General features: G+C 33.6%; 1 protein-coding gene across 1 annotated transcript; it reads left to right on the forward strand.

Moving 5' to 3' along the window:
• Positions 1 to 668: 668 nt before the first annotated feature.
• Positions 669 to 13,957, forward strand: LOC121425671 (MORN repeat-containing protein 4-like). Its single transcript, XM_041621826.1, has 5 exons — positions 669 to 774; positions 5,617 to 5,718; positions 9,786 to 9,900; positions 10,631 to 10,740; positions 12,046 to 13,957. Exons 2-5 carry the CDS (start codon positions 5,652 to 5,654, stop codon positions 12,198 to 12,200), a joined length of 447 nt encoding a protein of 148 aa, XP_041477760.1. The 5' UTR covers positions 669 to 774; positions 5,617 to 5,651; the 3' UTR covers positions 12,201 to 13,957.
• The last annotated feature ends 1,047 nt before the right edge of the window (positions 13,958 to 15,004 follow it).

The following is a 15,004-nucleotide window of genomic DNA, read 5'->3' on the forward strand; positions in this document are numbered from 1 at the left end:
CTCACCTCTTTTTAAACTGGCTTCACCATAATGTGTGGTACAGTTTATTCTTTATAAAAAACCTCCATTGAAACCTGCCTCACCTCCTTTTAAACTGGCTTCACTATAATGTGTTGTACAGTTTATTTTTTTTCATAACCTCCATTGAAACTTGCCTCACCTTCTTTCAAATTGGCTTCACCATGCAGGTATATTCCATTCTTTTTAAAAAACATTATTGTTCACTTCCCTTACTTAGATCAATTGGCTATAATTATACACTATTCTTCCCTTACAAAAAGAAAACCTGATTGTACTCCAGCCTCCCCTGATCTGACATTTGCCTCTATTACAGTATACGTCGACTGTACATAGAGTAATTATCTCTTTATATCGGAAACTTCGTTTAACCGAATTGCCATGCACTCTCTCCCACGCGGACAGCATGGAATAGTACACACACGTTATTGACAACTTCTCTCTGGAGCCAATGTTCCTCTCATATAACTCTCTGCATGCATGCACTTCTGTGTGCATGTTTGTATGGAACACACACGACCACAATCTAATGAATATTCATCGGCGAGAGTGACGTCATTTTACGAGTGTCCTTTCAAACTGAAGTATTAATATAAGTGCCTACCCGCACTGCACTGCTCGCCGGCCGCCGGGTTGGCGTCGGGGCGCGGGCCGGCTGACTGACGTGACCGCGGTCGGATGCGGGTCGCGACATCGGCAGTTGACAGCGGAACGTGAGGTTGTTGTTGCCGTAGATTTTTTGTGAAACAGGCACAGGTCAGTAGAAAGAAAAAAATATGATTTTTTTCAGTTTCTACAAAGATTTGAATCTTTGGTTTTAATCATATATACCGTATCCCGCGATATGCATAGTGTTAATTCGAAGCAGGGCCTAGATAGATCTAACTTTTTCGCTGGAATAATGTCACTCAGCTCGATATTCATCATGCATATGCAAGAAGCACATACGGTACCGGTACGGTATTACGGTATCGTTCACATCCGGGATGGGAGCTGTGGGCGAGGCCGAGGCGACTCGCTGTGTGTGACCCAGAATTGCATTGACCGTGTAAATTGGTGGCACTGCACTGTACGTTTATGAGAAATACTAGTAGCCTAGTATGGACGGTTTAATCTGTAGTGTTAGCTCCGCGGTTCAATTTAATAACAGATAGATCTAGATCTAACAAAAAATACTTTGTACAGTAGAGGCGCGCGCGCATGGCAAATATATATGGGAGACTCTCCAATAAGGGAGACAATCTCCCATATTAGAGACTTGCTTTGCAAAAGAACAAAAGAAACAACACCAACAAAAGCATGATTTTTTCCACCCAAACTTTTGTTCCACCGAGGTAAGAAGCTCATTTTTTTTTGTGTGTGGATGACAGCAAAAATCCTTATAAAAACAAAAGTAGAATGTGAATTTTGAAAGTAGACGGTGAAAAGGGGTAATATTTCATGAGGAATCTGCTTATCACATTTTTATCTGCCGCCAAGGTAATCCTTTTTAAGCAAATGTAAACAAAGAAAATTGGTCTCCCAAACTGGAGACTGTCTCTGAAATTGGATACCCAAATTCTTTATAAAAGTCTCTGATATTGGAGATAATCTCTCTCATGGGAGACAGTCTCCAATATTGGCCGTGCACCTCTACTGTTGTATGGAAAGACAGTTTCATTTGGCCTTTGCTTTGGCTTTGCCTTGGTTTTAATTTTATTTCTGAAGGTCTACTTGTACTTGTAGTACGGTACTTTGTACTAGTAACTAGATCTACACAATGACTTATGTTGCGTGATGATACTTGATACTTAACTTGTTAAACCAAAACTAAAGTCTTAAACTTTAAAGCTTCATTCTCTGTAACTGCTGAACTACATTGGCTCCCCAATCATGCCAATGTAGTAAAATGTCAGAAATTGTTAAATCCTGTAAATAAATCCCCAGAAATGACAGTTATTCCTGTCTAACGTTAGATGACTCTTTACTTTTAATACTTTTTAGAGCTATTATAAGAAAAATTGTCGGGACAGGTCCAAGTGCACTATGAGTGACTGTACAGTGCGTATCAAAAAAAACGGGACAGATTTGAAAAGTCTATAAAATTTTAGTTTCAAATTATTATTTCTATATTTTGGTGTTAATAGGTGCTCTAAGGTCTGGTCTTTCAAATGCTATTAAAAAAATTAGTTTCGTTCATGCTTGAGCGAACACGGGACGTTTTTGTTGGGGGTTCAAAAAGAGGCTTGCGCCAGAATTGCAGAATATGAGTAATATGATGATCGGACTTCTTGCTTATTAGCAGACTTCCTCTTAACCTTTTCATTATCTTTGCCATAATTTTCAAATCATGCGGTCAAAATTCATTTTCAGATCTATTTATTTGCTTGAATTATTCTGTTATTTCTTTTCAATATGCTCTCTGTTAGCTTTGAATATTCCTTCTTCAAGCTAAAATTATTTTTTTTCAACCGAATTATGGGAGAGCATGGATTTTTTTATTCAAATCCTTTCATTATGTGCTACAAAGATTATGGTGCCTTTTGAACAAAGCCACACAGATGGGTGGGCGCTCGGGTTGCTCCCCCCCCCCAATTAAAAAAATCATGACCAAATAAAAGTGGACAGGAAATAAAAGGACAGATAGAAAGTAAAATATGATATTATTTTCTGAATATTATGTCAAAATCTATCACAAAATTTGATATTTTAATTAAAAAGTGGGAATATTTGCGTGCTCACAACTTTTTAATACATTTTACCCGATCTGCCATATCTAGCTCCTTCAAAATTGACTCAATACACCATTGTCATTGAAAGACATGAATCCCTTCCTGTGTTTCCTGTCAAGCAATTAAACTTGGTCAAGGAATTAATGACCCATTGAAAAATAGATTCATGTCTTTTAAAGGTACATAACATTGTTTGTTTCACATAATAAAACGATTTTAATAATCACAAGTTTTCCCAATTAATCATTCAAATCTTCTTGCTTGGGTTGACAAAAAAAAATCTTCTTTTCTCAGTTACTTATGAAGGAAAATTAAAAGGTAAGAGAAGATTAAATGAAAAAAACGAAATAATTGAATAAATAACTTTGTAAATGAAATTTGAGAGCATAATTCGAAAATTGTGGAACAGATAATGAAAAGGTCAAGAGGAAGTCTCCTGATTAGCAAGAAGTCTGATCATTGTATTACACATATTCTGCAATTCTGGCGCAAGCCTCTTTTTGAACCCCCAACAAAAATGTCCCGTGTTCGCTCAAGCATGAATAAAATTTATTTTTTTAAATTGCATTTCAAAGATAAGACCTTAGAGCATCTATTAAAACCAAAATAGAGACATCATTATTTGAAACAAAAATTTTATAGACTTTTCAAATCTGTCCCGTTTTTTTTTGATACGCACTGTATAGTGTGTGTGTGATGATGACAGCACTGAGTGTGAGAAGACAAATTGCATATTTTGATTTTAATAAAAGTAATACATCATCATGATACTTAGGAACATACTTTTGTCTAAAGTTACTGTCAGCCTCGCCATAGATGGGGTCTAGGCCAAAGTTGGTCGTTTCATTCATGTAGTTGCATGTGCTCACCTCTCTACTTTTGGTGGACTAATACCTTGTACCCCTAGAGCCTAGTAGACATTTCCAAATCGAAGCAAGCTTAGAAGGCCATGCGATACCACCTATGCAAATAGGTGGTATTGTTACATTTGCACAAGCACAGAAATAATTAATGGTATAAAACTTGAAATACATGTGCTACATGGGTATATTTGGTATCATATTAAAGGGAATCTTTATACCAATTACTTGAAAGAAAAAGAAATACTTGAGATGACTTCATTTACCAGTAATTAGCAATTATGTAACATCAATTGGCCATTTTTGCATGGTGGTAGACGAGGGGAGCATGAATTTTCATTTCATTAAGAAACTAAATGTGTAACATCACAGTACTTAAATATGTAATAGTTTTGGGGCTCACTGGCTTATTCTTCAATCATAAGTGGGTCAAATTTGAACTTTTAAGTTTAAAGGATACCTAATATAATTAATTGATGTAAATCATGAAATTAGCATGATGGAAATTGTGACTGTCTGGTGTGTAGGAAATGTGAGATAAAATACAGTTGTGGGTTACACCTTCAATAAAATTTAGAAGCTGCAAAAATTTCAAAAGGGAAAGCACAAACTAATTAAAGGCTTCAGAGATAAATCAATCTATTGTATTAATAATTATGACCTCATGGTTTCAATATTGACAGCGTAGACTGATAGTGATAACTTTGATGTGTCCGAATCTTCAGATTTTCTGGTAACATAACAGATAGCAAATACACCTTTTATGCAATTTTAATTAATGAAAACTTGTTTGTTGCAATAAAGCCCTCATCTGATGCTATTTACTTTTTTTCTTAATGTTACATCACACTGCATCTATAAATCACTAGATGACACATATTTGGCAGGCACAACAGTGTTCAGAGAATATTTTTCCAAATTATATTAAAAAAAACTAAACAAAAAACTACTTGAGAATGAAACTGGTACAAAGATTAAACTAAACAGAGGCAAATGTACCCATAGAATATGTTCTGTGCATTGACATTCAAATGACCCAGTACCAAGAGACCATGTCCTGCAGAATGTTGAGCAAGAGGGTATATTTAAAATATAACAATCTAAAATAACATAAAAGTATTTTTTCCAGGTGTCCGGATTTATTTATATCATGTTAGTTGTTTTTGTTCACACTAAGTTTAAATAAGCTAAAGCAGTAATGAGAACTTTTCATTGTGCATTCATATTTTTCCTATATTTATATGTTAAACCTGGCTCTCAGTTGTCAACCTGTGGTCCACTGGTCTTTGAGCCAAGAGGTGACAAATCCCACGATTTGAGTCAAATGAAATAATTTTTCATTCATAATAACCACAGTAAATATATTATAATATACTGGTTAGTGTTTACAAGTGTATTTGTGCAACTAAAGGCAAGACTAATTAATATTTTAGGGGTAAATCAAGCATTGATACATATTTACCCGAAAAATTATGTGAAATTTGGTCTTAAAAGATGATTGCGCCCATTTATTTTGGTACAGTTATCCCCAACAAGTAAAATATCACTGGAAAGGTCTCACTCTAAAGAGTTACATTAAAATATGCATTTAATTTCCCTATAGGGTGTAAAGTTTATCTGATTCTCAGATTTATTGGGAAGTATGTTTTTTTCACAGTTTTCCACATATTTGACCTTCAACTTTTTATGACATTACCCTATGCCTTTTCTGATTGCATTTTTGAATTCCTCAGACAATTTTCTTTCAGAATATATATACTTTTATGGGTATAGAATGTTAAACATAAGAAAAAAATACAATTGTATATTGGTGCGTTTTTGGAGGAAAATTTGAGTTGTAACGGAAATGGGCCCAACTCAAAACGCATGGCCAAAATTGAATCTATCTGTGACTGGTGTAATTGCTGATCACTGAATGTACAGACCAAATGTCTATGTATATCATTTGAATTATCAAAGCAATAACATTGCAGTAGAACTAAATTTTATCTATTCTATAACTTATCAAATACATTTTTTTTTCACAGATTGTTTTGTATTTGTTCCAAAGTAAGAAATTATCATGACATCATCTCAAGGAGTTTACAAATATCCAGATGGAGAGGAATACAAAGGAGAATGGCTGGAAGGTAATTATAAATATATATATATGTATATTTTTATACAGTGCGTATAAAAAAATGGGAGAAATTTTTTGAAAACTCTAAAAAAAAATTCAAATTATGATCTCTATATTTTGGTGTCAAAAGGTGCTCTAAAGTCTTATCTTTCAAATGCCATTAAAATAATTTAGTTTCATTCATGCTTGAGCGAACACAGAATAGAATGTTTTGTCTGGGGTTAAAAAGGAGGCTTGTGCCAAAATGGCATAAAATGATAAATATGATGGTCGGACTGCTTGCTAATCAGCAGACTTCCTCTTAACCTTTTCATTATCTTTGCCATAATTTTAGAATTATGTGGTCAAAATTCATTTCTAAATCTACTTATTTGCTTGAAAAGTTCTCTTGTTGTCCATTTTAATTTGTTCTTTTTTAGCTTTGAATATTCCTTCTTTAGGCAAGAACAATTTTTTAAAAGCCAAAGTATGGGAGACCATGTTTTTTTTTTTAAATCCTTTCATTGTGTGCTACAAAAGTTATGGTGCCTTTGAACAGTGGCATACTGATGGGTGGGGGCTCAAGGTGCTCCCACCCCCCCCCCCCCCATAAAAAAATCATGACCAAGAAAAAAAAGTGGAAAGGAAAGTAACAGAAAACATAGAAATTGAAATATATCATTTACTGAATATTATGTCAAAATCACACAATTGCATATTTTGATAAAAAAAGTAGAAATTTTTGCTTGCTCGCTTCACAACTTTTTAATACATTTAACCCGATCTGCTATACCGGGTACATGTATCTTGCTCCTTCAAAATTGACTCAATACACCATTGCTATTGAAAGACATGAATCCTTTCCTGTTTGTCCTGTCAAGCACATAATTAAACTTGGTGAAGGATCCAATAACCCCTTGAAAATAGGATGCATGTCTTTTATAGCATAACATACTTTGTTTCACAGAATGAAAGGATTTGAATAATTACAAATTCTCCCAATTTAATAATGCAAATCTTCTTACTTGACAAAAAGTCTTCTTTTTTTTCTTATGAAGGAAAATTCAAAGGTAAAAAAAGTTTAAATGAAAAACAAAATAATTCAGGGGCCTGTTGCATGACGAGATGAGCGATACGTAGGAATGTCCTAGGACCATTCTTCCGAGATAGGAAGATTGGCGACAAATCAGCGCTTTCCGTTTCACGAAGGCAATGTTGTCTTTCAAGTCCGTGACGTCGTTTAATATTCGATAGTATCGAAAAAATATTTAGTCTTCATCGTCACCTGAACTTTTTATTTTGGAATGACGACTTTTCATAAATTTATTTATTTATATAAAAGGAGATGAAATGATGTTTTATTTATTACTGATTGTTGAATTGATGTATGGAGCTTACTTTATGAGGTAAAAAGAGAAAAAAATTGAAGATTCACAAACATAACTGAATAAAATCGAAATTGTCATTATTTCCCTTATTTATAACACAGTGTCCTTTTAGAGACACCTCTCATTGACATTTCAACGAAACAGACCCTTGTCCGAAATAAAAATTGATCTAAGTAATTTCGACATTTTATTTGTTCAGTATTCTGTATTTTTATAGCATACTTATATATAGTGATAATTTTGCAAATTACGTGTTAATATGTTATTTGTAGAGGTAAAAATAGGGTTTGAATGGAGTAAACAAAATCAACAGTGTCTGATAATTAAGTATGAGACTAAAAAGGAAAATATGAGAGGCTGCGTGTGAAAAATCAAATTTATGTATTTTATTTGTTAGATATAACGCAAGAATACAAATGTGAGTATTTAGAGAATAATATACCTCAGTTGCATGATAACTAACCGAAGACAAGGAACATGAATATTGCTGCAAACATGTCCAAGTGAATAAAGTCCTGCTTTGCAATAATAATTAAAACATAGAAAAGGTTGCGCAATCCGCAATGGAATTCAAAAAATACTATTAACAGAAATAATGCTAAAAATTACAACGATCATAAACGTGGTCATATTTAAAGTTGATCACTTAATTTATGGAAGCTTATAATTATAATAATATAAGACTTAAGAATATACAAAATATGTTCAACATTTCAATTATTTTAACATGACATAATATATACATGTAGGAGCCGAAAGGGGCCTACCCTACGATTTGAAATGCGCCTATTCGCATGGACTTTCCATAATATTTCATTTGATAAACTTATCTTCATTTGTAATTATTGTAGTATGGATTCGTAAGCTATATGTCTAATCTGTATCTTAAATTAAATTAGCTATACTGCAGATTTTGTTTGTTTCACCGTATGACGTATCCCAATCATAATGAAAATGAAATAAAGATAAATAAATGATTTAGCATGTTTAACATCTTAGTTTTGTATTGTTCCTTTTTTTTAGCTGAACGTTATAAATACTTTTTTCCTTACATAATTTCTTTTAAAGAAATTGTTTTCAAGTTGTTTAATTGTCTACAATGAGAAAGCATGAGCGGTCAGAGAGATAGTGCAGTGCTGCCCATTTCGATAGTTCAAGTTTATTTTTTTTTAATGGAATAGGGGTGGGGATAGGATGGAGGGAGAATAAAAGAAAACATACTAAAAATTGGGCCTACATTGCCCCCGGAGAAGTTAAAATGACATCCGTTTTGGTCGTCTTGTCGACCTGAAATTGATGACAACTAGCCCCCATATAAAAAATAACTTGGCGCCATCCCAGATAAAATGTATCATCAACCCCCTAAAAAATATGTTTAGAGGTGATATGTCAGTGTGGCTTGCCGTAAACGCATTTTCTCTCAATGCCGACGGTGGCGGGCGGTGTGCAAAGAAGATCATGCCTACGTAGGACATGTCTGGAGGTGTCTTTCCAAGGACCATTCTTCGTATCGCCCAAATCGGCTTTGTGAAACAGTTGAGCGATATCTCGTTCTTACGTAGAATGGTTCTACGAAAGACCATTTCATGCAACAGGCCCCAGGTTTACAAACAAATAAATTTGTAAATGAAATTTGACAGCATAATTAAAAAATTATGGCAATGATAATGAAAAGATTAAGAGGAAGTCAGCTGATTAGACAAAAGTCTAATCAAATTTCTCATTTCTGCCATTTTGGCGCAAGCGTATTTTTGAACCCCCGACAAAAACATCCCGTGTTCGCTCAAGCATGAACAAAATAGTAAAAGTTAGAACAATATCAGACAAACGTTAAGAAAGTTATGAATTTTCAAAAGTTGTAAATATTGGTAATCACTATACCCATGGAGACTTCAAACTGGCCACATTTGACATGTCATAGGGATGTGAAGCAAGTACTGCTCTGCCATAGTCTTAGGGATCATCTCAGTTTTAAAGCAGCCATAACTTTCTTATTGCTTATCCAATTTCTTTCAAACTTTCTTCATTCCATTTTATTTATTTTCTTCTTTCCAACACAACATATTATGACCAAGGCCGGATTTCCCTTTAAAGTCATGAAAAGAAAAGTTTAATGGAGGAAGTACTATTCTTTCATCAAATAATTTTTGATTTTTTATGGCATTGTGGGTCTGAGTCCCCCTCTCATCATATTTTCGGAATAGATACATGTATGTAATGCGGCATACAAACACGTTCTTACAGGGTTTTATTACTTTTTCATTGATTGTGATGTATGATTTTACACAATTCAGTGTGAAAATTGCTTTTAAAAAAGTGATTTATTATTTCAATTTGTCTCTCTATATAGTTTGAGCTAATGTTCACAAATATGTTACTGCTTTTGCCTTTGATATTGAAATCAATATTTGTTATGCTGCTAATGGTTGTGAAAAAGGTTACCAAAAGATTTCTTAAAACATGAAATTGCATATAAATGTAATAAAACAATTAAGTTCATATATACAATCAATTTTAAAAGTATGACTGGATAGTATTGTATGTATATTATTGCCATTTTCAATTACCGGTACACAAAATTATAAAAAAAAAAATTAATGGGAGACTCTCCTATTACAGTGTCTGATGGCTCCTGCCTCCTGTCTCTCTCTCTCTCTTTCGCTTATTTGTGAAATTATATTGGGGGTTTCTTATCTGATCTTAAATAAAGGAAAAAGGCATGGTGTAGGAGAGCTGTATCTTTCTGATGGATCCAAATACAGTGGTCAGTTTGACAGTGGGCTCTGCTCAGGACATGGTACACTGCTCTTCGCTGATGGATCAAGGTAAATTGAAAAGCCAAAAAAGAAGCCTTAAACTTGACATAAATTTGAAAAAAGAAAAAAGTCTGGCATTGACGTGAAAAGCAGATTTTTTACAACTGGAATTTTCTCTCTTAATGCAGTAATATCGACCATCAAATGTGTTCAGCTTTCAAACCCTCATGGCCATGATATGCAGAGGGGGGGAGAAATATTTTTCATGCATGATTGGGACCTTTTTTGTGCTTTATCAAATTTCAAATATGAATTTGAAATTCATAATTCTTTGAATGCAATATATTTTTTAAAGATATGATTTGAAAATTAACTCTCCCTAAACCAAAACATAAACATAAATAAAGATATTGTCATGAAAAATAATTTTGTTGTACATGTATTTACATGTAGACTATATATGTAATCAAAGTGAGTTTGCATGTAGGATTGAGTTTAGATTTAAATCTCATTCTCTCACATGATAGATTGAATTGAAAAAAAATCTTGGTAAGTGTGCATCTAGATAATAGAGAGATCCGGATAAGAGGAGGCCAGATAAAGAGATGTCGGACTGTATGATAAATCATCGCTAAATCTCTGTTTCGTTTTTTGGGATGTACTCTATATACCTCTCTCTCTGAGATCCCTCAGATCATATAGAATGGATGCAAACTAACTATGATGTAGAATGAATAGAGAAAAACCCCGATATAGCAAATTTAGTTTGATTTTGAATACATTCATTCAACATGTACAGGTACGAGGGTCAGTTCCAACTGGGCAAGTTTGATGGTTTAGGTGTGTTCACACGACCGGATGGCATGCTGTTTGAAGGAGAGTTTAAGCAAGGAAAAGTGAATGGATTAGGTAAGAATGCCAATTGAATTGGTATGGACCAAATGGGTCTGTTTGATTTAAGAAAATTATTCTTGGAAAACATGAATAATGCATGCTTTGCCTGTTCTTGTTGAAATATTACAAGATTATTAGCTGATAATTTCAAATAAAAGGTTGATTTTGTAAACTATATTTCAGTTTTTGTTCATTTTGCTAGATTTACTCCTTACTGTGCGATATTGAGAGTAGAAACTCAGGGCTGTTTCTGTTGTCAATATCAAGTACTGGAAATTTATTTTACAAATAAATATTCATGGTCAATAACTTGGCACCACTTCAGTAGTATGGAATAGGGCCTAGGGACTTGTAATTTGCTATCAATAACAGAATTGAGGAAGTGGAGCACTTTTACCAATCTGATATCTTTTTAGAAAGTTCTCTATATTATGTACATGTAAGTTACCCTTGTTACAAAGTGAACAAAATTCATAACAGTAAAAATGTACCACCCAAATCATAAGCGTTTGAAATTTTGGAGTCCATAAATTTTGTATCTGTACAATTTGTTTTACATTGTGCAATGCAATAAACAAAAACAAAAATACAATAATTGAACAATAAATGAATCTGCATTTGAAGATGGTGCTGACTTTGTGAGATGTTTCATTCATGATGATGATATCAATGGGGGACTTCAAATCTATTGTTGGTGATGGAAGCACAATATGGATTGCATTTCATAGCTCCAAAACCTTATGTGACAAATAATCCTGATCACAATATTGACAGCTCAACACCTCCATGTAGTGAGTGACTTTTCAGGACCATCTCCATTTTATGTTTGGTGTTATACTTGTGTACAAACTGACCTAATACCAACACCAAAGGTCAACACTGAATTTAATAATCACCTATTGTGTTAGATCAAGTGGACATCAGACTAAATGGGACCAAACAGGAAGTACACAAGAAAGATTGAAGGCCATTGACAAATCAGCAATTTAACTTAGTACATATGGAGTTTTAGTTCATTGTAATAATAATAATAATAATAAAAACAAAAAATATCAGTGTTGATGATGAGGACAATAGTGAATACAATAAGAACAATGAAATTGGATGATTTCAAGTCCGGTGTTGGTGTTCAAAGCACAATTCGGTTTGTGTTTTTTAGCTCCTAGCCCAATTCTAGTGAGTGGCTTTTCAAGACCATCTTCATGTTATGTTTGGTATTATACTCATGTAAAAATTGTCAACTCTGAACTTGAAGTCATCCTATGTCAAGTGAACTTTAATACTAGATGGATTTAGATTTGTTTGTCTTTCTCTCTGCAGGGTTGTTGACATTTGCAGATGGCACCCATGGCTTACCAAGGAACGAAGGACTGTTTGATGGTACCAGGCTCGTCGAGCGACAACGAGCAAAAGACATTGTAACAAAAGCCAAACAAGCCGCTCAAACAGCAAAGAATATACAAGTCAGAGTATAGATAGATACTCCAGGGGGAAAACATTTGAGTAGAATCTGTATCAATGAAATGTATTTATGCCATCATGGACGTGTTATTTTAGCAAAAGAATATATGTTACCAGGCATGGCAAAACCCACAAAAAGTCACCCATAAATTGATTTTTTATTAGATATATTACGATATTTTCATTAGATATCCATTCTGAAAGAGGAGATTCTCAGCTTTAAAATGAGATATAACTCATAACTTATTTCATGATCATAACCCTTGTTAATATAAGGATGATAATTCACCAGAATGCTACATTTGAGAAATCTATTGATTGCAGGTCCTATAGAAATGCGATCCTAAAGATTGCATAGTACTCTATTTACTGTCTCCTGCACACATTTTGGGCTTTCATGTAGCTTCATGCATTTGAAATTTATAATATTAACTGTTACTCAATGTCGTACGTTGCTGCTATAATGATATAAGTGACAAGTTGGAAGTTGTTATCTGGAATTTAAAATGTTTTATATTGTATATAGTTTTTCTCATAGAAATGATGAAAAAAAACCTTATCCTTATTTCAAACTTTCAAGACACTTTTTATGGTCATTGATATCCAATATATTATATGATGAATATTTCATAATAATTTATAATGACAACTAATCTTTCTACTTGTTAGTAATGTACCATTAACATTGGAAGTTGTATTCGTTAATACTATTAAAGCTCACAGACATTCATTCTTTTTATTCTGTTTTCTAAACTAACATTCCAATTTTTGACAAATGTAAAGCTATGAATGCCTACATGTGAATCCCCTTGTGTGTTTTTTGTACATAGTGATATAATCTTGCAAGGTGTTAAAGTAAACTTTCATAAGTCAAATATTTGCTCAACATATTTGTCGAACAGATTTTTTTAGGCAAAGTTAGCTGTATTCCTCTATTCAGATGCACCTGAAGAGGGGTTCACTCTATTGGTTTCCAGCCGCCGAGACTGAGAATGTCATGATTTACTTGTCCAATCGATACAGAAGCAATGTCAATATTCAATATATTTTTATACACTGTAGGAAATCAAAATCATTGTCCTTCTCTCTTTCCCTCTGTCTGTCTCTCTTTCTCTTTCCATTTCTCATTAGGCAAATACTGTATATAGATTACTTTTCTTTAAATTATATGCACTTATGTAGGGATGAACATTAGATCTGATTAATGTTTTCATAATTTATTAAGGAAATCTGCTTTCACTGTACACTTGCATATTTGTAAAATTCCCTTACTTCCTTCAGCAGATTCCCCCCCCCAAAAAAAAAAAAACATGTGACACCCTTTTATAAAGAACCAAACTTAATTTGAATACAAAGCAGGCTGGGCTGGCACCTTGTGATGTATAAAAGTTATATTGCATGCATGATATCAATTATTTCCTGATTTTACTCATTTTTTCCTTCTGAAAAAGATATCAAATTACCGTTTAAGCAAAAAAAAATTTTATGGCAAGTCATGAAATTGGATTAAATGTTCATGAATTATATAGAAATATTCAATTAATGGGCTGGCCCAAATTAGATTATTAATTATTCTTATCAATACAAGGTGATCACTTCTAGTTAATGAAGATCTCATTTTGAGTTATATATATGCTAGATTTTTTTTATATATAATATACATATAGATGAAGGGTGCTATGTTGATAATACAGTATAGTTAGTACATGCAATGAAGTGGCGGATTCAAGATTATCAAAATAGAGGGGTGTGCTATGATCAAATTTGAAAATAAATAGGGTGCATGTGACATTTTTCCTAGATTTCTGTATTGATATATTTTTTTACAGTATCAAAATTTAGAAGCCCCACCTGGATCCGCCACTGTGTAATGCAGACAAAAGGATAAGAAATATACTTGGTTAAATCAACATTCTTCAAATATTTATTAGCAACTCCTCATGTTGATTATTTTCTTCTTTTTTTTAATTTTACGTTTATAGTGAGTGGTAATAATGCAATATATGTGTGTCTTTCACCAAGTAATTTCTTTAAGAATTGTGTTCAATGTATCACCGAGTATGGTTAAATTCCGACATAAATCAAAGGAAAAATAATAAAATGATTTGGCAATGCTAGGTTGACGAAAACGTGCATATCAAACAAGTTACGTGTATATCCCTTGAAAGTCGCTGGTTTAAGCCTAACCTGCACAGAGTTGTAAGATTTTGAATAACTGAAAAGCTCAAGCCGAAGCAGTTTTCTCTATTGAGCACCGCTTTTGAAAGCACTAGGCATGGACTAGAGAATTTCTGAAAGGGATCAGTGTTAGATCAAAGTCAGAATTTACTGCAAGGCCAAGGGTCATTGTGCTTGGCCAAGCTTCCTGTCAACTTGGGTCTTTTCTTACAAAGATTGATGATATGATCAACCCCAACTATATGGAAATCCATCAATGTCCGAATTTTTCCTACAGGAAATTGCAATGTTCTCTGGCATACAAAGAGAAGCAGACTGAATTTTCAAGACAATGATGACTATATGAATTGACATCATATCCAGAAATTAGTTTGAGTAAGTATTTCAGATGTTGGTGTTGCTGGCCTTCCATACTCATGGGAAGTTGGATCAATCGCAACTCTTTGTAAGACGAGAAAGTCACCATGACAGTTGACTCCCTTTCGGACTGATTTACATACGTATGGAAAAGTTCCTTGAAAAACAAGTGCAGTTGGCTGTGAATAACATGCTTGAATGCGCATTTTAATTTGGGACAGATTATTTTAGTGAGGACTAGAATTTGGAGAAGTGAAAGGGGTATGGTATCGAGTGGTCAGGA

This window comes from Lytechinus variegatus, chromosome 12 (genome assembly GCF_018143015.1).
Source record: "Lytechinus variegatus isolate NC3 chromosome 12, Lvar_3.0, whole genome shotgun sequence".
Taxonomy (NCBI): Eukaryota; Metazoa; Echinodermata; class Echinoidea; order Temnopleuroida; family Toxopneustidae; genus Lytechinus; species Lytechinus variegatus.